Genomic DNA, 24,497 nt, shown 5'->3' with positions numbered 1-24,497 from the left:
ACTATGCATTTCTGACATCCAAAGTAAACATCTATCAGTAAAAATATAAATCATGCAGCCAAAGCTGGTCAAATCTGGTGGACTACTGCTGATATTTATGTTGAAGAGCGTCAAATTACAAGGAGCAAACACAAGAACACATGCAAGACATTATTCTCGGAGATGAGATGTGACAGTGTTGTAAGTTACAGACTTCAGCTTCTGGTTGAGAATAAAAGTGAAAAATCAGAATTCAGAGCAGAGCCTATTGAAGAGCGCAGGTTGGAAAAAAAAAATTCGACTCTGCCATTTCAGCAGTTCTAAAAACCAGCTGAGAACTTCATGGGATGTGAATTTCTAGTTTCCCAAGAACCGTCTCCTGTACCTCTCAACATGCTCTTTTGGATCATGACGTGTGCGTTTGTAGGCCTCAATTTTGTTCATTTCCTGCCCACAAGTATTAGAACATTACACGAAGCAATAAACAAATATATAAAATCACTCCGTGATTATGCAATCTTGCCAGACAGACAAATCATTACTCAAGAACTCAACTACGCCACTCAGCTGAGACCTACCTCAGACCGAAAACTGCATTAGCATGGTTCTAAAGAAAAATAAAATCCTTACTAGATTAGAAACTCCAATGATGTGCTTGTAAGATATCCAATCTAACTCTTAACCCTTCAAGTTGTAATCAGTGACTAGCAGATAAATTGAAAATAATTTACCAAGGCAGGGCATCATATGTGCCGAAAGGTATACTGGATGAATGCGTAACAAAATAAGCGCTAAAAATAGAAGAGTTTTCTTATTTATACCTCAATCCAAGCGGTCAGTTTAGGCCTGCCAGAGGTAATGTCATAGTTCTTCACATCCAGGAGTACAGGCTCAAATCTTTCAATGAATGGAGCAAAAGCTATATCCACCTGTAGATGACAACACAACACAAATTTTCCATAATCTCCGGCAGTAAAAAGAAAAAATTTCAAATAGAAGATGAGAAAGAAACAACTTGTTGCAATTTGTCATAACAATCTAAATTTCCACATACCAGACTGAACTGACCAAGAAGAAATGGCCCATCGTCAAATTTGGAAAGAGCTTTTTCAATGTGATCAAATGCATCACCTGATTCAGTTTACCTCTATTAGTACATATTAACATTTGCAGATTAAATCGAACAGAAAACAAAAAGCAAAACAGAACTAGCAACTCACTCGCTCCATTTATCTTTCCATTAAGCGAAGAAACCACAGCTTTATTAAAGGTGTCAGTATATGAAAACAGCTCTTCCGCAAATTCTTTCTTGACAGGATCCTACCATTCAGAGGAATATTTATTTACTAACTTATTTTGTCTATGTATGACAGATAAAATTACTTGAGCTGCCGAACAGTATATCAGTTTCCAGATCTTACATCAGGGAAAAGTGAAGGCCCTTCAAAGTGACTATCAACATATCTAATCAAGTCAAGACTCTCCCCCTTGACTTCATTATTGTGTTCCAAGGCTGGCACCTGCATACAGTGGACATAAAAATGTGAAAAGAAGGAAATAGCACTGAAAACATAACTAAACATTGTATTTCTTTGTTCATCATCCAAGGATGAATGATTTCCAAAGGATGAATGACTTCCAAAGTTATCAACTCCTAAAAGGTTAAGGTTACTGGAAAGGCCGAATTATTGGGGCTGTAAAAATGACGAGTAATATAGAAAAGCTATCGAGGTTGAAATTCATGACCTTTAATTAGGTTGAGTGACAAGATATTTCAAAGGTTTAAGTCAATTAAAAATGATCAATTTTATTATTCCATATATATTTTACATTGAAAAAAATTAACTGTCCATTTAATTCTCTAATTGTTTGGGCATCTCAACGAAGTTAAACAGATAAAAGCATTTGCAAATTCGGTTCTCTGATTCCATGAAAGTAAACTTTAATTGTGTTTTTTAAGATCTCCATACTGTCTCATGCTTTTTATTTCATAATAACTCTATTTCATCTTATCTTTCACTAAGAGATGTATCATATAAAGTTAGTTATGTAACATTAGAATAATCTGTCCCATTCGCTAGTTAATTCTGTGAAATGCATCAAACAGCACAAAATAGCATGTATTGCCCAGAAATTTGAAGTACCAAGTCAGATTACCTTGTTAGCTGGGTTCACATTCTCCTTATACCAAGCAGGCCTGTTTTGCAGATCAATTGGAACTAATCTTATCTTATCCTCTAAACCCTGCTCATCCACAACATTGTAGAAAAGAAAAAAAGAAAAAGAAAAAGAAAAAGATGAGCTTGTTTGAAAATATTGAAAATGCCTCAAGCTTTAACCACACCAGTTTAGATATGAGATAATGCGCATAACAAATTTTTATTGGTTAAGAATGAATCATAAACCTTCATCAACCAAATGTCAGACGATTTTCTTAACAGTTGTTTTAAAAGTTTTTTTTTAATATAAAATCATTCTACTAACCAAATAGTAAATGACCCCCTCATTTGCAATATATTCTCCCATTCTATTGTGTAAAAGCAAGATACTAAACTTAGCACATGAGCACAGGCATGCCTTGCATGAATGAAAGCCAAATTATGGGCAACAAACATGTGGACAACCAGAGGGGTTAGTTAAGACATTTTGAACCCATAATCTCATGTTTTCATTCCACTTAAAGGCTATGTTTGGAAAAATGAACTTTCTTTGTAAACTTATTTAGAAATCTACACTTATTTTGAGTGGGGAGGATAGAAATACTTTTCAAAACAATGAAATATACCATCCTCAGGAATTTGAAGTGAAATTGAAAAAGTGCATTTCAAATACTGGTAGAAGTTTCAGGGTGCATTGTCTCGATCTTCTTACAACTTTCTAAATGTCAAAATTTATCATTTTGGAAGGAATTTCACCCTCATATAATTGAAACAAACCATGAATTTCTAAATGAATTCTAAAACAAAATCTAGTTACTTCAAATATAGACCAAATTATTCATTAGATTATCAATTCTCCTAACTTCAGGTTAATCTAATAGGAAAAAGGAACTTTTGTTATTTAAATTTCCACACCAAAGATCCAAGAAAGAAAATCATTTCTTCTTGGCTACTTAAGAATGAATGGCAGGATCTCCACAAATCACCTAAAGAATCAAGAAGGAAAAACATCTCCTATGCCTACTGCTAAACCAGACAAGCAGAGTTGAAAGAATACATGTGCAACCCCCCTTCTCATAAGCTTTCCTTGTTTTTTCTCAGCAAGCAAGCAATCAAATTAACTGAAAAAAAGAGAGGGGAGACATAAAATCAGAAACAATAACGCCATCAAATCATGAAGAGAAGCTGAAACAACCTTACAGTTACGAGTAATCCACACACGCTGTGCGTAGGGACACGTATATGATATATACAACCTTTAAAACACCAAAAATGAAAGCACTTAATATATGTCGAAATTCAAATAAAACACAAACACAGACGAAAAATATGGACGTCGGATCAATCATATGCAGTTAATCCTTTTATATTTTGATGTGATTGTAAACAAAAAAGAAAAAAAAAGGAGCAAATTAAATCAAAATTCCAACCTTGTTGTTCCATCAAAGAGTGGAGGAGGATCTGAAGATGAATCAAGAGGTGGTGGTAAAATTTCTCCCGCGCTTCTGCATACAGAGAAGAAGATTTTAAAAACCTACCCACAATCTTCGCAATTCTTTGTTGGGTTTCCATGAAAATCGATAAAGTGAACAATGACACCGAAATTTCGAAATTAACTACATTCCACTTTCCATTTTAGCGAAGGAAAAAATTGTAAACTCGAAACTCTCAACTCACTGAATCAAAAACACCAAACACCCTCCAGTAAAGTTGTTTTTATATCCCAGAAAATCAGGAATCAATAAACAATAAAAAGAACTTGTTTTTCCCGTCCCCAGGTTATTTCATAATCCCCAGCAACCAAACAGAAAAAGCTACCACATACACCGTTTCCAAAGTAGCTGATACACGTGTAGCTCCTTTATATCTGCTAACTGTGGACCGTAAGAATTGTGCGTGTAACGTAACCCTATTATCACGAAGAAGGAATTTGCCATTTCTCGGGAATCTTACAGTACAAACACAACCAATTTTCTTGGAGAGAAAAGGAAACAGAGAAATTGAAGTATCTCTGGAAGACGCCAGCAGTGACACGTTGGTAACACCATAGCTAATTTTCAGAGCTTCCATTTTGAACCTTCCCCACTCCTTTTTCTCCTTCGCGTTTGGCTAAATTGACTGTTAAACTAGCAATTTCTTGAGCTTCGTTGTCATTTTGATCAACTGTAACTGCGACTGAATGGATCATGATCTGCCACGTGTTCCATGATTTTGGGAAAATTTTTGCTCTTTCATTAGGAGAATAGAATTATAACAATTAAGACTTTTTAAAAGTCCACGTTCAGTGTTTTGATTAATTACTGTGCCCGGTTAATTACATATTTTTAGGATGAGTACTAACAAAATAAAATAGTAGTTTGCTTATTAAAATTTTTATATTTAATTTAAAAATTATAATATTTAATTTAATAAAATTAATAATTTCATTTATTAATATATTATTATAATAACCGATTTGTTATGTAAAATTCATGGGAATATGAAAGAAATTAAGCAGTTCAATTAATGACTACAAATTATTTATTTATATTACTGTCTCAAATTTGCAAACAATATTTGTAAGACATTTCGGCAAATCAAATCCAGCAAACAGGAACATGATTTTGTTAAAGAGAGATGGAAAAAAACAAAAACAAAACCTTCAGATTTTCATTATCGGAGCTTCTGTATCTACAGGCATCAAATGTGAAGGTGATTCTAACGCAGCCAAACATTTCTTCAAAAAAAAAAAAAAAATTCACAAACACCAAATGGACAGCAGATATCGGCCACAAATGAACATCTACTACTCCAAGGAAGTTAGTTAACCAGGAAATACTCAAGAGAAGGTTTAGCCACCTTGAGGAGAATCTGTGTGTTCGCTCTACTTCAGCAGCCCTCCCTAACCCGTACTGATATTTACACATGCCCATGCACACACACACACACACACCCACTGTTGTGCTGAAAGGAGATTAGGATGAACTAGAGAAGTAAACCACGTGAAACCCTAGAGGTCACGGTTCATAGCTAAACAAGATTGCTCGCAGTTCATTAGAGATGTAGTGACAAGTTTTACTCGGAAGAGCAACCACTACGCCTCAAACTGAATATTTTACAGTAAAGAAGTATTTCTGGGGGCTCTAACATAATATTTTACAATAAAACAGCGTGTACTTCAATAGTAATGCCTAGGATAAGTTGTCACACTAATAGCTCCTACACTTTCCTTTTCTCGGGAAAAAAACAAATCACAAGGCAGAAACCGGAAAATTTCTATCATGTTTTCTGAGGAACTAACCTCTGTAGACAAATTACTCTACTGTCTATGGAGAAATCTTTTATGGCTTTCCGCCTAAATGGAAATAAGTTTTCCAAGAATCATAGCTATACATTAACTTCGATTTTTTTAATCTCTGCTTTTTTTAAGAAAAAAAATGGGAAAAAAATGTTTCTTAATACAAATGAAGAAAGTATGGATTAAGTAAACAGACACATAGAACCTCTTGAACTATGGATTGGCATTTCCAGTGAAACCTTTGACAGACAGAAGAGGGCCACGCGAAGAGCTGCGACTGATTAGATGTAAATCCAGGAACACAACTATAACTGTTATGTCATCATGAAAATGTCTTCTCACCCCACGATCAATCTTCTTCAAGTCTGAATATCTCATTTCTCGTTTTTTTGCTGCCTCACGAAGGGCTGCTTTGACAAGTCTCCTTGCAATACCCTGCACAAACTTGGGATTATTAAAGCATTTAACAACTCCTATCAGAACTTGTTTCCAGTAAACACGATAACAACAGATTTTGTAACTCTAGCTTGTTCAGAAAGTTGGAAAAAAAATGGCTATAACTCAGTGCTCAATAAACTATTCACAGGAAAATTGTGTTTTATTTTCTGTAGCATCATTAGTTGATCTTTCACCAAGTAAATTATATTCCTACTAAAATAACAATAAATAAAACAGCCTCATTATAAAGATGAGCAGCAAGTAGGACTCCTACGTTACGTGGACAGGTGTTGACTATATCAACAGCCTCCTGATTGCTTAAGTGCTCCCATAGGCCATCTGATGCAAATATTAGAAAATGATCTTCAGGTTGAATCTTATGCACTGATACTGTTGGTTCAGCTTTAAGGATTGGTTTACTGAAAGGTTCTGGAAGTCTAAACTTAGGCAACAGAGGCTCTTTATTGAATTCTGCCATCTTTAGATATGCATCTCCAATGGATCTTGAAACCTGTGAAATAACATATCTCCTTTGTCAATGCAAATATTTTTCATAGGATCACTGTATTTTGGAACAAGTATTGTTAGCAAAGCAGACAATAACTCTGAAACTTATCATGGCGTGCACATGACTTCTACTTCTACATCCTTTTGAAACAATGTACGCTCTTCCTTACATTCTTGTAAAACTTGCATGCAAAATCAGAATCCAATAGCCTTGTAGAACATGAGTGAGAACATCAGAATTCAGTTATAACTTTTAAGTGCATATACAATATTTGGCAAGAAGCATATTGCACGCACCAATGTGAAAACTATCAATCATTTTTTTTTTTTGAAATAAAAAGTATGAACATATTAACAAAGCACCAGGGAGGCGCAGGCCATGTACAAAAACTATCAATCATACATATAACAAGCAATCATTAGATAACCAAGTGCCTGAACAGATTAGGTGGTGAACCTGTAAGTAGGGTGTCGTAATGGGTATGGATCAGTTCCTTTACATAAATAAAGAAATATTAAAGCGTTGATTATAAAAAAGCAATATGATGAGCGTAAAATTAAAACAAAGAAACTGCAAGTTTAGGTTAGATTTCAGGATAGCATGCAATCGATGTACGTGTTTAAATCATTCAATTAACTTTCACATTTAAAAATTATTGACATGGAGAGATATACTTAATGACAGGAGTTATATTCTAAACCAGGTTGCGCATTTAGGATCAAAAGTTTTGATGCATGCCAACAGATTATTATATGTAGCACTGCTATAACGACATTAAAAAGAAATCAGAAAGATGAAGTTGAAGAGGGAAAAAAAAAAGAAAGCAAACCATGCACATGAGCAAGTATACATCGGAAACCCTCAAAACCTCACCTGTATGAGACCCTTAACACGCCAAACTTTATGTTTTAAAACCACAATCTGTGGATCATCGGGATGCAATGTGCGCAGTTCCTCTCTCACAGATTCAACACTCGCATTATGCTCATATGATAATTGAACAGCTTTGACCTCTTTAAAGGCTTTTTCCAATCTTCCTAAGACCACTCGAGAATCTCCTGCATTCGCAATGTATAGTAGTCCACTACAAATAATTCCTACCAAACAACATGATCCAACAGAAGCAATTTGGGCTTTGGTTTGCCACTGTTTCCGCACAAGCGTGAGAAATTCCTCTTCTGTGGCTAAAAAACCTTTGTTAATAACATCACCAGACATCCCATGATTTTCTGATGTAAACTCTGCATCATGAATATCTATAAAATCAATGAACCATCTAAAATCGGCACCAGAAACAGTATGGAAAAAAGTAAATAGATGTGTAGAGGGAGGCTTTCAACTGTTGGCATCCAAAAGATAAAAATTTCGCTGACTTGCCATTTGAAAACTTGCATTCACCACTATTTTGTTGCATAAAACATACTTGCACACTTCTCAAGCTCATGGAAAGTGAAAATATACATGCAACTATGAGCATAGCATCAAATTCTCAAAATGCAAAAACACTAAAGAGCTTATGTAACATAATATCATTGCCATTTCAGATAGATCTAGTTACAAGCATTCCATGTTATTCAAAGAATGGCCATGTTTTTCTCTTTCCCTACACACTTTTTCTTCCGCAAAATCAAGTTGGTTTTCCCTTTAAAGAAACATTTGTTGTCACATTGACAAAGAATTTGATTACTATTTTAAGAAAAAAATATTTGAAAGCAGCTCTCAAAAACCAATCCTGTTTCTGGAACCACTTTTTTTAGTGTTTTTCCCCCTTTCTTTTGTTGAACAGATGTTTATATTGTTTTTTTTTTCAAAGTCTTTACCATCAATACCAAGAACACACAAAAAGTATAACTCTCTACGAAGAGAGACAAGACAAATCTTTACTTTACTTACCAAACTATGTCTACAATGAAAAACAGAGAAAAAATCCCAGTCCTTTGTTCAAACAATATTACTTTGAAGAACAAGAACACATTCAAATACTCACTCTTTTGTTTCTGTAGCAAGCATTGATATATAACGTGCAAATTCACTCCTTACAGTTCCCTGCCTCTTAATGACAAGTCTCAACTCAACTAACCCTTGAACCCTTGAACCCAAGACAGTTAAGGTAGATTACGAAATGATAGAGGTTTCTTTTACCCTACAATCTTCGCCCTTTTTCCAACCATCTCAATCTATGTAAATCTTGGGTCGCCTAACCTGTTCCCTGTGGCATATCCTGAACAAAAACTAACGGAAAAGAAGACTGCAATAGAAAACAATGTCATTTATGAACCACATATTAAATTATAAGGCTCCAAATTTACAAAACATCATCTGTTTCAGTTCAAGAGATTGACATGAAAGAAACAACACACAAAATTAATTATTTCGGGGTCCTCAAAAGGTGCTAGAAAGGCAGGTGTAGAACCAGGTTCTTCAAAAGAAAGATAGTTTTAAATTATCTTCAGTTCCCATTTTATCCTGCAGCATGCATATGATACATGCAATTATATCACAAGACTCTATAGCTTCTGGATGTAGAAATCAAAAAGGCACAAAAATCAATGTGCTTATAGAATCATGGGCATGCATACCTAGGATAGGAAATTTATTTGACATCACATAGACAATAACTCCAAGATAATCATATTTGAACAATGAATAAAAACCAAAAGATATAATAATCATCAAATTGTAAGCTGAAACAATGAATACATGTGCATTAAGAAGAAGACATACTCTTGATATTACTGAAGAGGCGATCATTTACAAAACGGGCAGTTTCTGGACCTCCATGACCATCATATATTCCAATATATGTTCCATGAGGTCCTGAGTCGTGCAAGCTCATTGGCCCTGATTCAAGCTGACTTTGATCTTCCAAGAGATTGTTTGCTTGAATTACTGCCATTGAGAACTCCCCACTGACATGATGTCCTATGTCTTTGTACCACAAGAGTCCATCAAAACGGCCATTATTGTCACCACCTCTACTAGAATTTTCACCCTCAACGGAAGGTCTCCAACAATTTGGCACGATTCTCATCAGCGCAGTAGATACCATAACTTACATATTCTCACCCAAACAACCCAGCAATCAAATTATTCATACAATTGCTGTCGAGAACTATATCAACCTCTACTTTCTGTTCTAGCTTTTCTTCAATTTGCAAAACCACAACAGAAGATTCAGAAGTCAAACGCACGTTGAGAAATGCAGACAACATTAATCTGCATGAACAAGAGATTAATAGTTTTTATCAGAAATGCATAATACCACAAAAAAAGTGAAATAAATTAAGTGAATATACAATAGTTGTACCAAGTTTGAGGGAGAATTACAACAGAAACACCATTCTGCAACCCAAAAATTTCAAATCAAATTAATCAATGCTGATTCACAAATAAAAAAAGCTTCATGATACTATGAGCTGGAAACAAAAATGAAAATGCAAGATCATAAAATGAAACACTGTTTATAATCTTCAGTAACCATGAAAACTACCCAATTATCCAAATGTAGAAACCACCATTTCCACCATGAAATCATCAAACAAATTAACAGATAGTTCTAAAAAAGAGTCCGTTACGTAAGGTTTTAACACCATAGACAAAATAAATAAAAAACCATCTCCACATCAAGGGCATAATGCGAAATTGCAGAATAGAAGCTTGAAAAGGGGACTAAACGACAAGAAAATTCTCCAACATACCTTCTGAGATTTGTGAAATAAAAGAAAGCCCGTATGATCGTTAAATCAAAATCATAGCCGACAAAAACCCATCAGACTGCTGGATTGAAGAGAGAAAATCAATGGAGAAAATACAGGAATAGCAAGGCAAACTCGAGAACCAAACGATTACGACACAATGAAAAAGGCTGTCCCTTGACGAGGCAGATCTGGGAAAAGAGATAGAGGAGGAGGAATCGTGTTGGTTATTTTACTCGTAAAGATAAACAGGTTGACAAATAGACAGAGAGAGAGAGAGAGAAAGAGAGGTCTATACAGCAAATCTCGCGTCGCGTGTTTGAGAGGAGGAAGAGGCCATGGTTATTGATTGTCTTCTTCTCTTCTCTCTCAATGAGATTTTTGGCTTTTGGGTTGGTTCTTTTTCAGTTTTGGTTTTCTAATTTTAATTTCTTGAAGGGGGTTTTGACTTTGACCTGCAACAAACCACCATTTTAGGCAGCTTTCGCTCATCTCCCTTTCTCCTTTCTTTAGTAATGTTTCAAGTCCTCTTTCAGAAATTTCAGAATTAATTCTCTCTCAAACTTTTTAAATTCCCATAATCTGCTCTCCTTCTTAAACAAAAAATTCAATGCTCTACTTTTTGTTTTTAGTTTAATATTTTCTAATTATATTTTAAATATAATAAGTGAGTTATTTTTTATCATTTAAATTTTAAAATAATAATTATTATTATTATTATTTTATGATACCACAATGGTAAGTCCATTGTTTAAAATTTGATTTTCTAATTTATGTTGAAGTTTATTAGTATAAAAATAATCACAATACAATAGATTACTTGTTTTTTTTTTGAATAATTAATTACAACTAAATATTTCACAATTATATGTAATTTTTTTAGAACCTTCTAGTAATTTCATGTTGTGTTATGTGTTACTTTATTATAATGACCAAGAGAATTATAAATATATATTTCAAGATCCTAAATCTATATGTAAATCTTTGAAAATTTGGTTTAATTTGTGAGTCTTTATTTTAATTTTAATTTTTTCATTCTATTTTATTTTAGTTTTACTTTCTTTTTTATTTTAAATTTAATATATAGTGAAGTTAATGGAAATGATTGCCAACTATAAGATTGAGGATATTGCTTTTATTTAATAATTTTTATATACTAATTTAATTATAAAATGTATGGAACACTTATTTAATTATAATGAATTCAACCCGTAGATCAAATTGTGCGATTTATAAGGTAAGGGTCAATACTTAGTATTATCATATAAATTATCACGAATAATTTAAATAATATATTTTTTAAAAAAATTATATAACAAAATTGATAAATTATACTTATTAATTTTTTAATTATTCGTTATGTTACATTTAAGTTTAAAGTAATTATTTTATTAAAATGTAATCATTAAATTTATATAATTATTTTAAATCATGATTTTTTTATGATATTTTATTTGATTTAAATAATAATAATAATAGATACTAGAAGAAAAAAAAAAGCAGATACATGTATTCATCATATTTGATTTATTTTTTTTTTAAGTTTCTAATCGTAAATAAAAATAATATTTTTTTGAATTTAAGAGTTAAATTGTAAGAAAAAAACTAAATTATAAAATACATTATATTTAAAAGTACATGGAAATTTAAAAAAAAAAAATAGTTGAAGTAAAATTAAAAATCAAGATACAATGAATGCTGACTGGCTGAGTTTAGGATCCGCCTTTTGATCATTTTCTTTTTTATTTTTATTTGTCGTCTTCTCCAGGGGGAAGAAGAAGAAAAAAAAAATACGAAATTGTTTCGCTGCCAACAACACGCTGTCTCTCTGTCTCATCAGTCCAATCGGAGCTCCTTATTCTTACATCGCTCCTTCAACTCCCCACTCATTGTTCGTACGGTCACGTGCCTTCCTCGTGAGCGCCTCATCCATGGCTTCCGCCAATTCAGTCCGAGTTGCCGCCGCTCAGATGACTTCGATCAACGACCTCGCTGCCAATTTTGCCACCTGCTCCCGCCTCGCCAAGGTTGTCTAGTCCCCTTCTTCCTTTCTCTTTCGGTTTTGATTCCTTTGATTTTCGACAAATTTCGTGTTTTAGAATTTTGCCGTTCTGCGGTTAATTAACTGCGTGATGATTGTAAATTTGATATACGTTTTGGGAATTGATGAAGAAGTGATTGCTATGTTTTTTTTTTTTTTTCATTTTCCCGCAATGACGAGTGCATATAAGCATGTAATTAAAAACTTAAATTGATTAAATACACCTGCATAGTACGATGCTTATGTTACAGTGACTTGTGATCATTTGTTACATGGCGTGAAATTGGTAAATAGTGTTTTGGGCGTTATTTTTGAACATCCAAACAATCTATGTGTTTAGAGCTGGAAAGTATTGTTATTTATTGCTTAAGTTATTCTAAGTCAGTTAAGAGTTTGTAAGTTCAGATTTGAATTATACGAATTGATTTGGTTGGAGTTCTCTTCGTGATCATTCTAAATTTTAAAAGTTCTTCATGCAAAGGAAGCGGTTTCAAAGGGGGCAAAGTTGCTTTGCTTCCCTGAGAACTTCTCTTATGTGGGTGCTAAGGATGGAGACAGTGTTAAAGTTGCAGAACCCTTGGACGGTCCCATTTTGCAGCAATACTGCTCTCTAGCAAGGTGGTAATCTTTTTAATTATTGCTCATTGACTTACATTATTTCATTGGTTCATCTTATATGTACACTGATTTGCAGCATAGATTGTCTATTCTCACAATCTCAACTCTTTCTGAGCAATCATTATCTGCAGCCAGTGGTGAAAAAAAAAAATATATCTATTCTTGTCAATTTCAGTGTGGCTGTATTTTGACTGGCTGTGGTAATGTCCTGGGATGTTGTAGTTTACTTGTGCCACCTTGTTGCAGAGAGTCCGGAATTTGGCTGTCACTGGGAGGCTTCCAGGAGAGAGTAGATGACACTCATTTGCATAATACACATGTCGTGATTGATGATGCAGGGAACATTCGCAGCACTTATAAGAAGATACACTTGTAAGATGCTTTTAGGCTTCAGCAAGATACCTCTTTTGCATGTTTGGATACAATTAGTGCAGTAATGGAGGGGAAAAGAAGAAGGAAAGGAAAAAGTGTTCTTTTATTAAAAAAAATTAAGAACTAAAAGTCTTTTGACATGACATTGTTGAATAGGAAAATATGCATCAATCCTGACTGCTACTGATTTTTTTGTCTAGCATATCAATTCTTTTTTTCTGAGAAAAAAATGAAAAATAGAAAATATCCCCCCCCCCCCCCCCCCCCCATCCGTATAGAAGCAAAAGACTAAGAAACAGGATACAACAGGTCAAATAAAGGTTCGAAGATCTTCTCCGGAAAGAATGGGCTGATCTAAACACAAAGAACTTAAGGTCTGGAATCAGTGGTTTCTGACATTAACAAAAGAAGAGTCTTTGTCTACAAATTTTTTTTGTTTCTTTCTTTCCAACTGACACACATAGTGACTAACAGAATTAGATAGATGAATTTTTCCTTTCCTAGCCAGCAAAAGTTCCATTCCAAGCCCAGAATGTCTAGCATATCAAACTAACAGAAATACATAATTATTCAATTTAAAACTTGTGTTCTACTTTTGATAATTGCTAGTCTAAAATGTGGGCAACGTGAAAGAAATCCAGAATGTAAAAACAATGATGTTTTTAGCTTACAGAGTTTCCGTCTGTCTCAAACATGAGAAGATACTGTTGCGTGATAAATTTGAAAGAAATTGATAATAATCTAATTTGAGCATCTGAAATTAAAAATTCGTGATCGATTGAGGATGTTAATTCTTGAGGAGACATTGAGGAGCACATTGTTGTTTCCAGATTCATTTAATAATTACTTCCTGTAAACTGAATTTGCTCAAGATGGAATTATAATTTTATTCTCTATTTTTGTTGCTCTGTGATTACCATGGTATTATTTCTATTTTTTCAGATGGGCTTGTGATTACCATGATATTAGTCTACAGGATAGATCTCTTATAAATTGTTTCCTTCTTTTTGAAGGTTTGACGTGGATGTTCCTGGAGGAAGATCATACAAGGAAAGCAGCTTCACAGTAGCAGGTACACCTTTTCTCTGTCCAACACCAAGATAAATGGTTTTCTTGCATAAGAAAAAGTTTTAGCTTTTTACTCATGGTTGTTTGGCTTCCGTCCATGGCTTCTGTTAAGTATATAAAATCATTTTTTTTGTCACACCGGTTCCTCACCTAGATTTTGTCAGATCCATGTCAAGGTAAAGAATCTCCAATGGAGAATAACTCTTTCTGGTTAGAACTTGACTAATATCCTTTTTCCTTTTCTCAAAGGAAATTATATGCATTAATATGTTCAGCCCAGCATCAAAACCATGTGTTTGATACTTCATTTTCATTTCTGCTTTAGGGAGCCACCACTGCTCTCACCCTGAGCCCTAGAGGGACCTTAATATTTTGGTAATTAAATTATTTATGCTTTTAGGGACGGATGTTGTTGCAGTAGACAGTCCCATCGGACGCTTGGGCCTGACAGTCTGCTATGATTTGAGATTCCCAGAGCTTTACCAACAGCTTAGATTCAATCACGGAGTACATGTATAATTGGATTTCTCGCATTTTATAGCACAATTGATTATCTCAACTTCAAGTCTATGGATTTACAATCTGCAGGTTCTGTTGGTACCTTCGGCTTTTACCAAAGTAACTGGTGAAGCACATTGGGAGATTCTTCTTCGTGCTCGTGCAATTGAGACTCAATGCTATGTATGAAATCCATTTTTTAAATAATTCAGCTTGACTTGATTACTCTTCAGTGTTAACTCCCACTTATGTGGATGGCTATGAACTATCTCCTTCATGCAAATCACGGGTTTTCAATAAATAACTCAAACTCTATTGACTGACTAATGTTATATGCTACTGTTTATGCAAACTCTGTATCCTCTCATCCCAAGATTGAAATGACAAATCAACTGCCAGGTAATTGCTGCGGCACAAGCAGGAAAACATAATGATAAAAGAGAAAGCTATGGAGACACACTAATAATTGATCCATGGGGAACAGTAGTTGGCCGATTACCTGGTGCGAACTAGTTAGGATGTCTACTAGTTCACATGACTATTTTTAAGAAGCAAGAGCTTGTCTTATTTAAGAATATAAAAGGGATAGAAATACAATTAATTCAAATTTATATATTATTATATAATCCTTTTACATGCTTATAATACATTGCAGACAAGTTAAGTGAAAACTGCTTTCTGTCTTTGGCTTTGTACTTTTACAGATCGACTTTCGACAGGGATTGCAGTAGCTGATATTGATTTCTCGTTGATTGACTCAGTGAGGACAAAAATGCCAATTTCCAAGTAAGTTTTATGGTATTTGAGGAAGTCTCCTGAAATATTGAGGTAACTGACAGTTAGCTCTGGGACGCAGTATTTTGGTGACTATAGTCCAGGTATCTCCCAATTACCTAGTACTAGTTTGAGCATGGACGTTGCAAGGTCTCTGCTCCACATATTTAAACCAAAATGCAGTAATACCTTGGTATTTGACCAGTATTTATTTCTTAATACTTCTCCATGCTCCATAGTTGATATCCTGTGCAGAGATGTCCGGGCTGTGCCTAATTGCCATTAAACATTCATTTACGCATTATTTACTTGGACATGGCAAGGCCAGGATCTAGTAGTTGTCTTGGTTACTAGGCCTATGTTTGCACACGATTTGAGTACTTTGATAAGGGTTGCACATGTTTATCAGGATCCATATTCCGTTATGTGCAAGAGGGTTTGCATGATTGTGTGAGTCTTTGATATATGCACTTATCATCTGTTTCAACTGCCCTGCAAGTCATATGCATAAGTTATATGCATGAATATGCATATGTGTAGAATCCGTCTAATTATGGATGATATATCTCATATTTTAAGTAAATTCCTTTTCAACACAAAAAGCCCGATGACTTTTGGAGACCTGCATCTCTGTGAAGCATCAAAGAGTTAATCCTTCAGCATCGACTACTGTCATCCAGATTGGAATATCAATTTCGTACTGATTATCTGGGCATCAGAGGATAGCGCAACTGTTCTTATCCATTGGGAAGATTGATGATGTAGCTATGTGCTATGAATTGCTGAATAAGTAAAAGTCTATTTTCCTGACTGATTTTTATTTTATCTTTATTTTTGCTCGTGGCTATGAACGTTATAATCTCCCAGTATCTGGCATTGTTGTATTAGACAGAGAAACATGAAGTTGATTTTAATATTCTTATCAAATTTCCAGTAGTTTCTGCACGGATCAAAATGAACTGTTCACTTTTGACAGTCCTCTGAGTTAATTCAGAAACTCAGTTTATGAGGCTATTACCCCCAAAAAGTGGATGCTAACTCTGAGGCAATTGAAGGACAAGATAAAACAATTAAAATGATGGTTATGAGGATTCTTAAAGGAATTTGTTCGGGTTGTGTTCTGTTTTCCATGTTCATTGATGATTGATGCTTCTATACTTTTTTTAATAAAATTGTAAGTGCAAATAGAGATTTGTCTCTCGTGTGTGTTCTCAACAATATTTAGCTTTACTTTCTAAATCATTGATTTTTATGCTGATCTTTTAAGTTAATTTTAACGTGCATACTTATAATATCACTTATTTTTTATTTACTTAAATAAAAGAAGTGTTATATCGTTTAAATTGCATATTTTTGTTTGAATTTTTATAATTCACTTTTCACTTTATAATTTAACTTTTTTACCTTCTAACGTAGGGATCAGTTTTCTGTCACAAAAAAACTCAAGTTGAGAATGGTGGTAATTCAAAAGCAATTATATTCTTTCTATTCCATCTATGCAATCTCGTATGAACTTATGCTTTGTGGCTTGTATCTACTAACTTTCATCTACTTTGTTTTAGTATTCAATTTTTATTTTTTTTAATTCGAACCATATTGTTTCGTTTTCCACGACTCTATATAGAATTACTATTTCTTAAATTATTTATTTTTTTTTATAATTCTATACTTTTAATAAACTCCTATAGATTCGTGTTTAAAAGGTAAATTCCTCTGTTCCCCTCCTTTTTTAAAGATCTCTACTTTGTCGAACTGATCCCACAAACACTTCCTCACATGGTGCCCCTTCACCAAGGTAAAGCAATGTTTATCCATTCTTTACGTCCTTTCTTCTTTATATCCCAAAACAGAATCTAATCAAAACAAGCACATTATTCCATCGTATAATATAACCTTTACATACACCATCATAACCCCAGACACAAGAAAACTTGCACGCAGCCAAGACAAACAACCCTGAAATCCCAAATGAAGAAACCAATCATAGTGATCATCTTCATTGCAGCCACCATCATTTCTCCTCTAGCCAAAGCAAACCAAAACTGCACCTACTTGGTTGAGATTCAGACATCATGTGCACCATCAGCCGAAACAACAGACCACATAAGTCTCCGGTTTGGTGACGCGGCCGGCAGTTTGATCACCGTGAAGCATTTGAAAAACCCTAAGTTGGTATATGATCCAAGCCATGGCTTGAAGAGACATGGTAGTGGATATGGTGGGTTCATAAGATGTGGTATAGACATGTTTGAGGCAAGTGGAGAATGCATGAAGCAGAGTGTTTGTTCGTTGTATCTCAAGAGAGTTGGATCAGACGGGTGGAGACCTGGCTGGGTGAAGCTTTTTAAGCAGGAAAAAGAAGGCCGAGCCATGCCGGTTTCTTACATGTTTTATTTTAGGACATTTGTGCCTGCAAATGTTTGGTATGGGCTCAATTACTGTAAACCTTGAGAGGGTTTTATGGTTCATCATATGTACTTTAGCGTAGTCTCATAAGTGTTTGACCTCTTAACCTTTCAAATCTTGAAGTTCTCTTCAAACATAACTGAACAATACAGACCACAATTTGAGAAAAAATTTTGAGAGGAAGAAAATGGGTTAAGGGTTAGCTAAAAAACAAATTCTCCAAAAGAGGATAGACGGGAAAAAAAAAAAAGAAAAAGATATAGATCATTTTTGGTATTGTCAGCCACCGAAGCCCTCTATCTATTACATACAGTTACATTAAACTTCCCACTTACAAAAAAATCAAGGTTTTGCCCCCTTTTCTCACCCCCTGCATACCCAAAGTTTCTAAAAATGAAGAGAAAAGAAATGGACAAAAAAGCAAGCTTCAGAACATAAAAGTCAAAAAAGTATAGAACTATGAACAAAACTATTCACCTGCCCGAAAAAGAACTCCAAACAACACTCCTTCAGTCATTCCAACAAGAACTCTCGTGAAGGATCAGGACTAGCAAGGAGATCAAAAGTTTTGCTGGAGCCAATAGTGTCCTTCAGAATTGTAATTTGACCTTCCTTCAACAGTATATCTTCATCGAGAGCCTCTATCTTCTTTCTTAACACATTAACCTCAGAGTTCAAGAGCATGTTCTTCTCACTATAATTTTTCACTTCTTCCCACATTAAATCTCTTTCCTCTGAAACCTTTGGTAGAATCCCCTTCATGATCGTCAATTCCTTTCTAGATTCTTGGATATCAATTTGAAGTTGATTAATGGTCTCATCCTTCTTCAGCATCTATTTCCATGTAGCCAATTAAAAATACATGTGATAATGTCATATCTCATATGTAATAAAAGATTTCTTACAAAGTACCTAATTTAAAACATATTTAGTATGAAAATAAGTGTAAGTGTACGACTTGTGAAATAATACATCATTATATCACAAAAACTTTAAGTTGCTAGAAAATAGTCTGATTTATTATTTATATGTTAAGATATTCCCTCATGCATAATAAGTTCACTAAGTTGAAAGTCTGGATCAAGCACATATCTCTATATCTCCTACTAACTTTTAGTAGTAGAAATGAAATATCAACTATTTGAACTTTACAACTATGACTCCGATAACATACGAAGTAATAGATTGTAAGAAATTATCCAAAATCTTTGGCTAATAATGATTACCTAATTTATTATTTCTACAATAACATTTGTGAACTATCCATTTTCTTTCCAAAAAAAAAAAAGTTGTGAACTATGCACTGATGCCCCTTGAGTGAAACATGAACTTAAAATGATTGCAAAACACAACCAAAAATCATCAACCCTAATATAACAGTATTTGATAAATGCACTTGCCCAGCCTTATAATAAATGCATCTTATAAAGGAGGGACACATAATAAATCATACAAATCCAAGACGTGCACTGAATATTAAACTTTAAAGAGTATTTCACATAAGTTTGTATGCACTACCATTAATTACTCGTCAAGCAATAAGGAAATACCAACATGGGCAACATGTGCATACACTAGCATTAATCACTGATGTAACAGAAAAATCTTTAATTGGAAAAGGTAGTAATAAAATACCTGAAGTTCAAGCTCCCTCAATTTGTGAGTGGCACAGGAAAGGTTATCCATTGCATTTTGGACTTCATATCTGAGGATGTCGTTACCTCGCACAGCTGTTGCCAATTCTGCTTGCAATTGCTCAATTTCCAGCTCTTTAGAATACAGCTTTTCTCTCAATAAATTGGTAAGCAAAGTCTCAGCTTTGAGTTCAGCTCTTATACTTTCCTATAAAAGTTATAAAGTCAATGATGCAATCAAATAGAGAATACAAATATAGTAGTTATTGCAAATTTGAGATGATATAAAACATTAGTCTTAGTGAGTTGTACTCGTTCTCCTTACTCTTTGAAAAGCAGCAATAACTATAGATATTTCATGTACTCACCTCTGAGATTTGATCATTTTGTTTCTTTGATCCTTCAGCATCCTTGAAGGATGACTCAGATTTTGAATTAACTGAAGTGGAAATCTCATGCAGTGAAGTGGATATTGTCTGCAAACTACGGGTTAGGCTTTCAGCTCCGCGCTTGAAGCCCTGAATTTTCATGTCAGATTCAACAATAAATTGCACATCCAGACCATTTTTTATTAATTCTTTACCCTGCAGAGTTTCTGGAAGTTGGCTCCCTTTTGCTTTGATAAATTCCAGTAACTTTGAACATAATCGGGTGCTCTCATTCAGCGCTAATAGCCCTTGATTCTGCAAGGACAATATGCGAGTCCGTATTTCCTTATCTAGTTTGAAAGTCATCTCTTTTCCATTTCCTTTTAAGCGATTTAGTAAATTGATATTCTCTTGCCTTAAAGAATCAATCTCAACCCTGTAAAGTTCCACATCCTTTCTCAATGCTAGTTCTACTTCTGTCAGCCTCATCTGTTCCATCTGTAATTTCTTAACCAGCTGATCAAATTTGTCCAGCGACGGCTTTGTTCCAATTTTCTCACTAAATCCTATGTGCAATCCCTCAATTGTCTTCTCCTGTTCACTGCAGGTTCTTAGTAATCTCGTAATGGATTTTTGCATCTCCTTACATTCCCTCTCCTTCTCTTCAAAGTTTCTTCGAATGCAATCTAAATCTTCTACAGACCCTCTGTACTTTTCTTGTAATTCGGAGAAACTTTGCCGAAGATCTCTGTTCTCCTTGCTTACCTCTTCAACCCTTGTACTCAGGTCCTTAAGTTGTCTTTCTGAATATGTGATCATTCTTCTGCTCTCTGTTTCTCTCTCATGAAACGAAGACACTTCCCTCTGTAATGAGACATTCTGTTCTGCAAGCTCCCTGACTCGATCACGAAGCCTCTGCTCTTCCCCTTGATACTTTTCAAGCTTGAAAGACCACTCACTTGACCTTCTATCCAACTCTTTCTCCAATCCAATCTGCAACTCATTCTTCTCCTTCTCAAGTCTTCGGGTTACCAAATCCAGTTCTGCCTTTGCTAACCTGATTTGTTCCTTTTTGGAAGCCCTCTCAGCAATTCGAGACTGTAGAAGAGCTGAAATCTCTAGTGCCAAGCAAATCCTCTCCTCTGTTAGTTTTCTAGCTAGTGAGGGCATGTCAAGCCCACTATCATAAAGAAAAATTTCCTGCTCAAGTTCCTCAGAGAGTAGCATCACCCTCTCCTCAGCTTCCCTAGATCTCCTCTCCAATTCAGCATCGGTGTCCTCTTCCATTTCAACATTTTCATGACCTTCATCAAGAGGATAAAATTTTTGGCTGGCCATATCAGAACTTGGATCAGAGCATCTGTTAAAGGATCCACCATAGACATCTTCAATCGTGATTGGAATATCATGATCAAATTCCATTGAACTAGTTCCGGGAAATGCACGAGTCTGGGAGAGCCTCTCAATCACAGTTTTTGCAAGTCTCCGAGGAGATTCATGACCAAATCCAGTTTCCACCCAATCTTTAGATGAGAAATGAAGGCATGTACCTCTAGCTTCCCTAAATGAATGAGACTTTGGCTTACCCTTGACAGTATCTGATGGTGATGTGGGTGCTGTGTAGTGGACTCGTGGCGGAAGCTTCCTGGTACCATTTCCATTCCCATGGTAGTTTCTATGTGAAAAATTCTTCTTCTGTTTGCTCCTTTCCTGCTGCTCTTCTCCATCGATATAGCGGTCCACAACTTTACTTGAGACATTGCTGGAACAAGAAGATCCTGATGAATCTTGACAAGTCTTTGAAGAAGCAGAGAAAGCTTGCCTCCCAAATGCATGTGCATCTTGAGTAGCTTCCACTTCAAAATGTTTTCCTCTGGATAACTTTTCTGGAGTTACGGCCCGACTGGAAAAGAAGATAAACTCACTAATTACTTGCAGTAAATCACTTGGAGCAGAAGGGTAGACAGGTGGTAAATGCAAAAACAAAGGACTAAATGATGCAATTCTAACAATTTACTCTCTGAAACAAAATAATCAGAAGGTTTACCGAGATGAATGTTCAGATTGCTGACACCGTGCACTTGCAGTGCTACAAGGAGATCTACATTGATCATTTGAGTTGGAAAAATCCCTCTGTTCCAGCCCATCAACAAGAAAAGCTGCTGATGACAATGATCGGCTTCTTCTAAGAACTGAACTGGAACAAGAACCTTGGCTATCAGCTACTTGCTTCCGTGATTTGGAAAACAAGCCTCTAGAGCCACGAAAATTGTTATCAGCTTTCTCACTAGCTTGGCTGGATTCCAATGGGTTCTCCCAGAAAACTTTATCATTTGATGGTGGAGGAACGTTGGTGTTCCCACTATTAGAGGAAGACCTGAAAAAGAATAGCTTCTTCATCTGTGCCGAATAACTAACTTCAGCTTAGTTCATGAAAACATGTTCTCAGTTGAGGTTTTTATAGCAATCTCAGAATGGATGGATCTCCCCACACCTGAAATTAATATATATAAACCAAAAGGATATAGTCACGTACAAAAATCATCAAGATCACTAGATTGTGGGACTGATTTAAGAGGCCAACTAAAAGAGCCTTTTGTATTTTAAAGGTACAAAACAGCTCATAGCAAGGTGGTATTAGATATGCTGAGGGAAAAGAAAAGCAATCAACAAGAAGAGGTTAATCATGAAATGATCTTGAAGAACTTGAGAAAAGGAAGAACCTAAAAGATCCAAAGTAGAACTTAATTCAAGAATTCTAACAGCAGAGCAGGGTTTTTAGGCCTATGATATCTTTGAAACTCTGCTCTTCCCAACAACTTGTATAACAAATAAATTAAATGGACAATTAAAAAAGCTAAAATGCTCAGTTGTAGTTCTTTGTATAAAGAAAAAAAAGGGCCGCATCTGCTACAAATTTCAGAAACTTCCCGTTAGAGGGAAGGGAGAAAACCATTTTATAACATTAAATGTTATTGAAACAACAGCAAACTACGAACATATATATATGTCAAAGATTTTATTCAATTCTGGAACTTACACTGAAAAGACTAAACTACCCTTATCCTTTTCAATTCCTTTATCCTCGTCAATCCGCTGCCCCAATAAATAAAGAAATATATGTATTTTGTTTAGTCTACAATCTGACACCAAAAAGGATGCTAATATGAAGTTATCGAGGCAAAATCACCATTCTCAGTTTACCAAACACCACCCACTCAAGTCTTTCATGGTACTTGCAAGTTAAAGCTGCAAAAGATATCAGGAAAGAGAAAAAAACAGTAAAATATCTTCGATGGAATACTGAGAAACACCAAAAACTAACTGAAAGAAAATACCACTTCGCTGTTTGGTGGCAGATAAACTTAAGGAAGAGAATAGCAGAGGGAAAATTTTGCAGTCATACATTAATGTTCTGAAAATTCTTAAAACATGAAAAGAAAATAACAAACAAACAGGAGCTCTTCGAGAATGTCAAGTAAGTCTCTTCTTCCATTATTTTCTCGAATTTCTCGGCAATAAAACAAACTCACAAGAGGTAGAAGATTAAAAAAGGTCAAGAAAATTCTTCGCGAAACTAAGGAGCAAGAAATGCTTGTGAGAGTCCCTTTCAATCATTTTCCTTGATTTCCCCGGCAAACAAGAAGATTCAAAGCCGATAAAACAAAAGAAGAATGTCAATAAAACTCTTCAAGAAACCGATGGATGTCACTGAGATTCCCTTTTTCCCATTATTTTCCCCGATTTTCCCGGCAAACAAACAGACTTATAACATACAAGAGGAAAAAGGCTAAAGAGAGTGTTACTCACAGATTCTCCTCCCCGCTGCTGTTCTCCTTCAAACGGTCAAAAATGAAATCGCCGCTCCACTCTCTAAGAATCAGAGCCAGAAACAACACCAAAAGAAAATGAACGAGCAATTCAAAAACTTCAAAAGGAATTATTGTACTTAATTAACTATCGAATTTAATCGCAGGGCTCAATTTTTGAAAATTCAAAAAGCTAAATACAGCACAAACAAAAAAAAAAAAAGAAAGACAAATCAAGAATTTAATAACTTACCATTAACAGTGAGATACTCTATACAGAGAAATTCAAAATTAAAAGAAAACAAAAGAAGACTACAGGCGAAATTTAAGGGGGAAACGAAAAGGTGCCAAAGCAAGTTTACTCGGAGAATCTTACTAGGTTGCTGACTTTCAACGGCGTCAGAAACAGGCGTTTAAAAACGTTCGAATTCGGCTATTCAAGACCGTGATTTGACGGAGACGTCTATTATTCTTCTCGCAAAGACAAGGTTAATCATTTTAATGATGGAAAACACGCATAATTATTCTGGTATGGTAGTAAATAAAGTAAAAGACTAAGGGCAATATCGTCATACAAAATAACTTTTTAAAATTTTTGATAGCGCGGATAAAGCGGGGAAAGAGGAGCGGAGTTTTCAGGCGGTGTAATCTGCTACAGTCGAATTCACGGAAATTCAAGCGGGTCCTGATCAAACCGTCTGAAATGAGCTACTTAAAGTCAAGTTTTGGACAGTCGGATTCAACTGATGGTGAGAGTGTAGTGAAGTAATCATGTACGTGGACCCAGTTAATTATATCTCACAATTGAGTGAAGCGGCGTCATTATGTCAGCAGTCAACGTGGTTTATGGTGT

The 24,497-nt window shown here is 35.0% G+C and overlaps 5 protein-coding genes across 12 annotated transcripts; 2 read left to right on the top strand and 3 right to left on the bottom strand.

Annotated features, from left to right (window-relative positions):
* Window positions 1–65: 65 nt before the first annotated feature.
* GSTL2 (glutathione transferase lambda 2) lies at window positions 66–4,351 on the bottom strand. Its single transcript, XM_022054569.2, has 9 exons — window positions 3,964–4,351; window positions 3,569–3,643; window positions 3,334–3,394; window positions 2,137–2,223; window positions 1,401–1,499; window positions 1,200–1,299; window positions 1,034–1,110; window positions 801–908; window positions 66–426 (listed from the first exon to the last, which is right to left on the bottom strand). The coding sequence occupies exons 1-9, from the start codon at window positions 4,206–4,208 to the stop codon at window positions 337–339; spliced, it is 942 nt and encodes a 313-aa protein (XP_021910261.1). The 5' UTR covers window positions 4,209–4,351; the 3' UTR covers window positions 66–336.
* A 1,029-nt stretch (window positions 4,352–5,380) lies between these two features.
* On the bottom strand, window positions 5,381–10,621 carry LOC110824053 (Protein phosphatase 2C family protein). 3 transcript variants are annotated; one of them, XM_088212990.1, is made up of 7 exons: window positions 10,355–10,621; window positions 10,060–10,247; window positions 9,669–9,703; window positions 9,086–9,577; window positions 7,235–7,617; window positions 6,128–6,364; window positions 5,381–5,850 (listed from the first exon to the last, which is right to left on the bottom strand). In XM_088212990.1, the coding sequence occupies exons 4-7, from the start codon at window positions 9,408–9,410 to the stop codon at window positions 5,629–5,631; spliced, it is 1,167 nt and encodes a 388-aa protein (XP_088069116.1). In that variant the 5' UTR covers window positions 9,411–9,577; window positions 9,669–9,703; window positions 10,060–10,247; window positions 10,355–10,621; the 3' UTR covers window positions 5,381–5,628. The 3 variants fall into 3 exon arrangements, with proteins under 3 accessions (XP_088069116.1, XP_021910262.2, XP_088069117.1); XM_022054570.2 differs by having other exon boundaries at window positions 7,235–7,602; window positions 10,060–10,619; XM_088212991.1 differs by lacking the exon at window positions 9,669–9,703 and having other exon boundaries at window positions 10,060–10,621.
* Window positions 10,622–11,802: 1,181 nt separating this feature from the next.
* On the top strand, window positions 11,803–16,382 carry LOC110821130 (Nitrilase/cyanide hydratase and apolipoprotein N-acyltransferase family protein). 2 transcript variants are annotated; one of them, XM_088212989.1, is made up of 9 exons: window positions 11,803–12,083; window positions 12,579–12,715; window positions 12,962–13,087; window positions 14,101–14,159; window positions 14,556–14,668; window positions 14,744–14,836; window positions 15,053–15,155; window positions 15,358–15,439; window positions 16,007–16,382. In XM_088212989.1, the coding sequence occupies exons 1-9, from the start codon at window positions 11,988–11,990 to the stop codon at window positions 16,077–16,079; spliced, it is 882 nt and encodes a 293-aa protein (XP_088069115.1). In that variant the 5' UTR covers window positions 11,803–11,987; the 3' UTR covers window positions 16,080–16,382. The 2 variants fall into 2 exon arrangements, with proteins under 2 accessions (XP_088069115.1, XP_088069114.1); XM_088212988.1 differs by having other exon boundaries at window positions 11,808–12,083; window positions 16,031–16,382.
* A 1,013-nt stretch (window positions 16,383–17,395) lies between these two features.
* LOC110821059 (embryo-specific protein ATS3A-like) lies at window positions 17,396–17,878 on the top strand. Its single transcript, XM_022050757.2, has one exon. It carries the CDS (start codon window positions 17,396–17,398, stop codon window positions 17,876–17,878), a length of 483 nt encoding a protein of 160 aa, XP_021906449.1.
* A 191-nt stretch (window positions 17,879–18,069) lies between these two features.
* On the bottom strand, window positions 18,070–24,041 carry LOC110821058 (CAP-gly domain linker). Of its 5 annotated transcripts, XM_022050756.2 has the most exons (8): window positions 23,898–24,037; window positions 23,646–23,708; window positions 23,026–23,084; window positions 22,876–22,931; window positions 21,883–22,329; window positions 19,836–21,738; window positions 19,469–19,675; window positions 18,070–18,667 (listed from the first exon to the last, which is right to left on the bottom strand). In XM_022050756.2, the coding sequence occupies exons 5-8, from the start codon at window positions 22,233–22,235 to the stop codon at window positions 18,347–18,349; spliced, it is 2,784 nt and encodes a 927-aa protein (XP_021906448.1). In that variant the 5' UTR covers window positions 22,236–22,329; window positions 22,876–22,931; window positions 23,026–23,084; window positions 23,646–23,708; window positions 23,898–24,037; the 3' UTR covers window positions 18,070–18,346. The 5 variants fall into 5 exon arrangements, with proteins under 5 accessions (XP_021906448.1, XP_088069111.1, XP_088069110.1 ...); XM_088212985.1 differs by having other exon boundaries at window positions 22,876–23,084; window positions 24,021–24,040; XM_088212984.1 differs by having other exon boundaries at window positions 22,876–23,084.
* Between the last annotated feature and the right edge of the window lie 456 nt (window positions 24,042–24,497).

The sequence above is a fragment of the Carica papaya genome, chromosome 2, assembly GCF_054855325.1.
Source record: "Carica papaya isolate Zhongbai chromosome 2, ASM5485532v1, whole genome shotgun sequence".
NCBI classification, from domain to species: domain Eukaryota; kingdom Viridiplantae; phylum Streptophyta; class Magnoliopsida; order Brassicales; family Caricaceae; genus Carica; species Carica papaya.
This window is presented reverse-complemented; position numbering and strand designations above follow the sequence as displayed.

What these genes read in the sequence shown, in the direction of transcription:
- LOC110821059 (XM_022050757.2), top strand. Translation starts at nt 17,396, where the DNA reads ATGAAGAAACCAATCATAGTGATCATCTTCATTGCAGCCACCATCATT.
- LOC110824053 (XM_088212991.1), bottom strand. Translation starts at nt 9,410, where the DNA reads ATGGTATCTACTGCGCTGATGAGAATCGTGCCAAATTGTTGGAGACCT. An exon ending in CCTCTTCAGTAATATCAAGA is followed by an intron (nt 7,618 to 9,085) that starts GTATGTCTTCTT and finishes TTGATTTTATAG; the next exon opens with ATATTCATGATGCAGAGTTT. An exon ending in TCAACACCTGTCCACGTAAC is followed by an intron (nt 5,851 to 6,127) that starts GTAGGAGTCCTA and finishes AAGTTTGTGCAG; the next exon opens with GGTATTGCAAGGAGACTTGT.
- LOC110821130 (XM_088212989.1), top strand. Translation starts at nt 11,988, where the DNA reads ATGGCTTCCGCCAATTCAGTCCGAGTTGCCGCCGCTCAGATGACTTCG. An exon ending in ACTTATAAGAAGATACACTT is followed by an intron (nt 13,088 to 14,100) that starts GTAAGATGCTTT and finishes TTCTTTTTGAAG; the next exon opens with GTTTGACGTGGATGTTCCTG. An exon ending in GATTCAATCACGGAGTACAT is followed by an intron (nt 14,669 to 14,743) that starts GTATAATTGGAT and finishes TACAATCTGCAG; the next exon opens with GTTCTGTTGGTACCTTCGGC.
- LOC110821058 (XM_088212987.1), bottom strand. Translation starts at nt 22,235, where the DNA reads ATGAAGAAGCTATTCTTTTTCAGGTCTTCCTCTAATAGTGGGAACACC. An exon ending in CAATCTGAACATTCATCTCG is followed by an intron (nt 21,739 to 21,882) that starts GTAAACCTTCTG and finishes CTTCTTTTCCAG; the next exon opens with TCGGGCCGTAACTCCAGAAA. An exon ending in TGAGGGAGCTTGAACTTCAG is followed by an intron (nt 18,668 to 19,468) that starts GTATTTTATTAC and finishes ACATGGAAATAG; the next exon opens with ATGCTGAAGAAGGATGAGAC.
- GSTL2 (XM_022054569.2), bottom strand. Translation starts at nt 4,208, where the DNA reads ATGGAAGCTCTGAAAATTAGCTATGGTGTTACCAACGTGTCACTGCTG. An exon ending in GGCCTTCACTTTTCCCTGAT is followed by an intron (nt 1,300 to 1,400) that starts GTAAGATCTGGA and finishes TCTGAATGGTAG; the next exon opens with GATCCTGTCAAGAAAGAATT. An exon ending in TGGAAAGATAAATGGAGCGA is followed by an intron (nt 1,111 to 1,199) that starts GTGAGTTGCTAG and finishes AAACTGAATCAG; the next exon opens with GTGATGCATTTGATCACATT.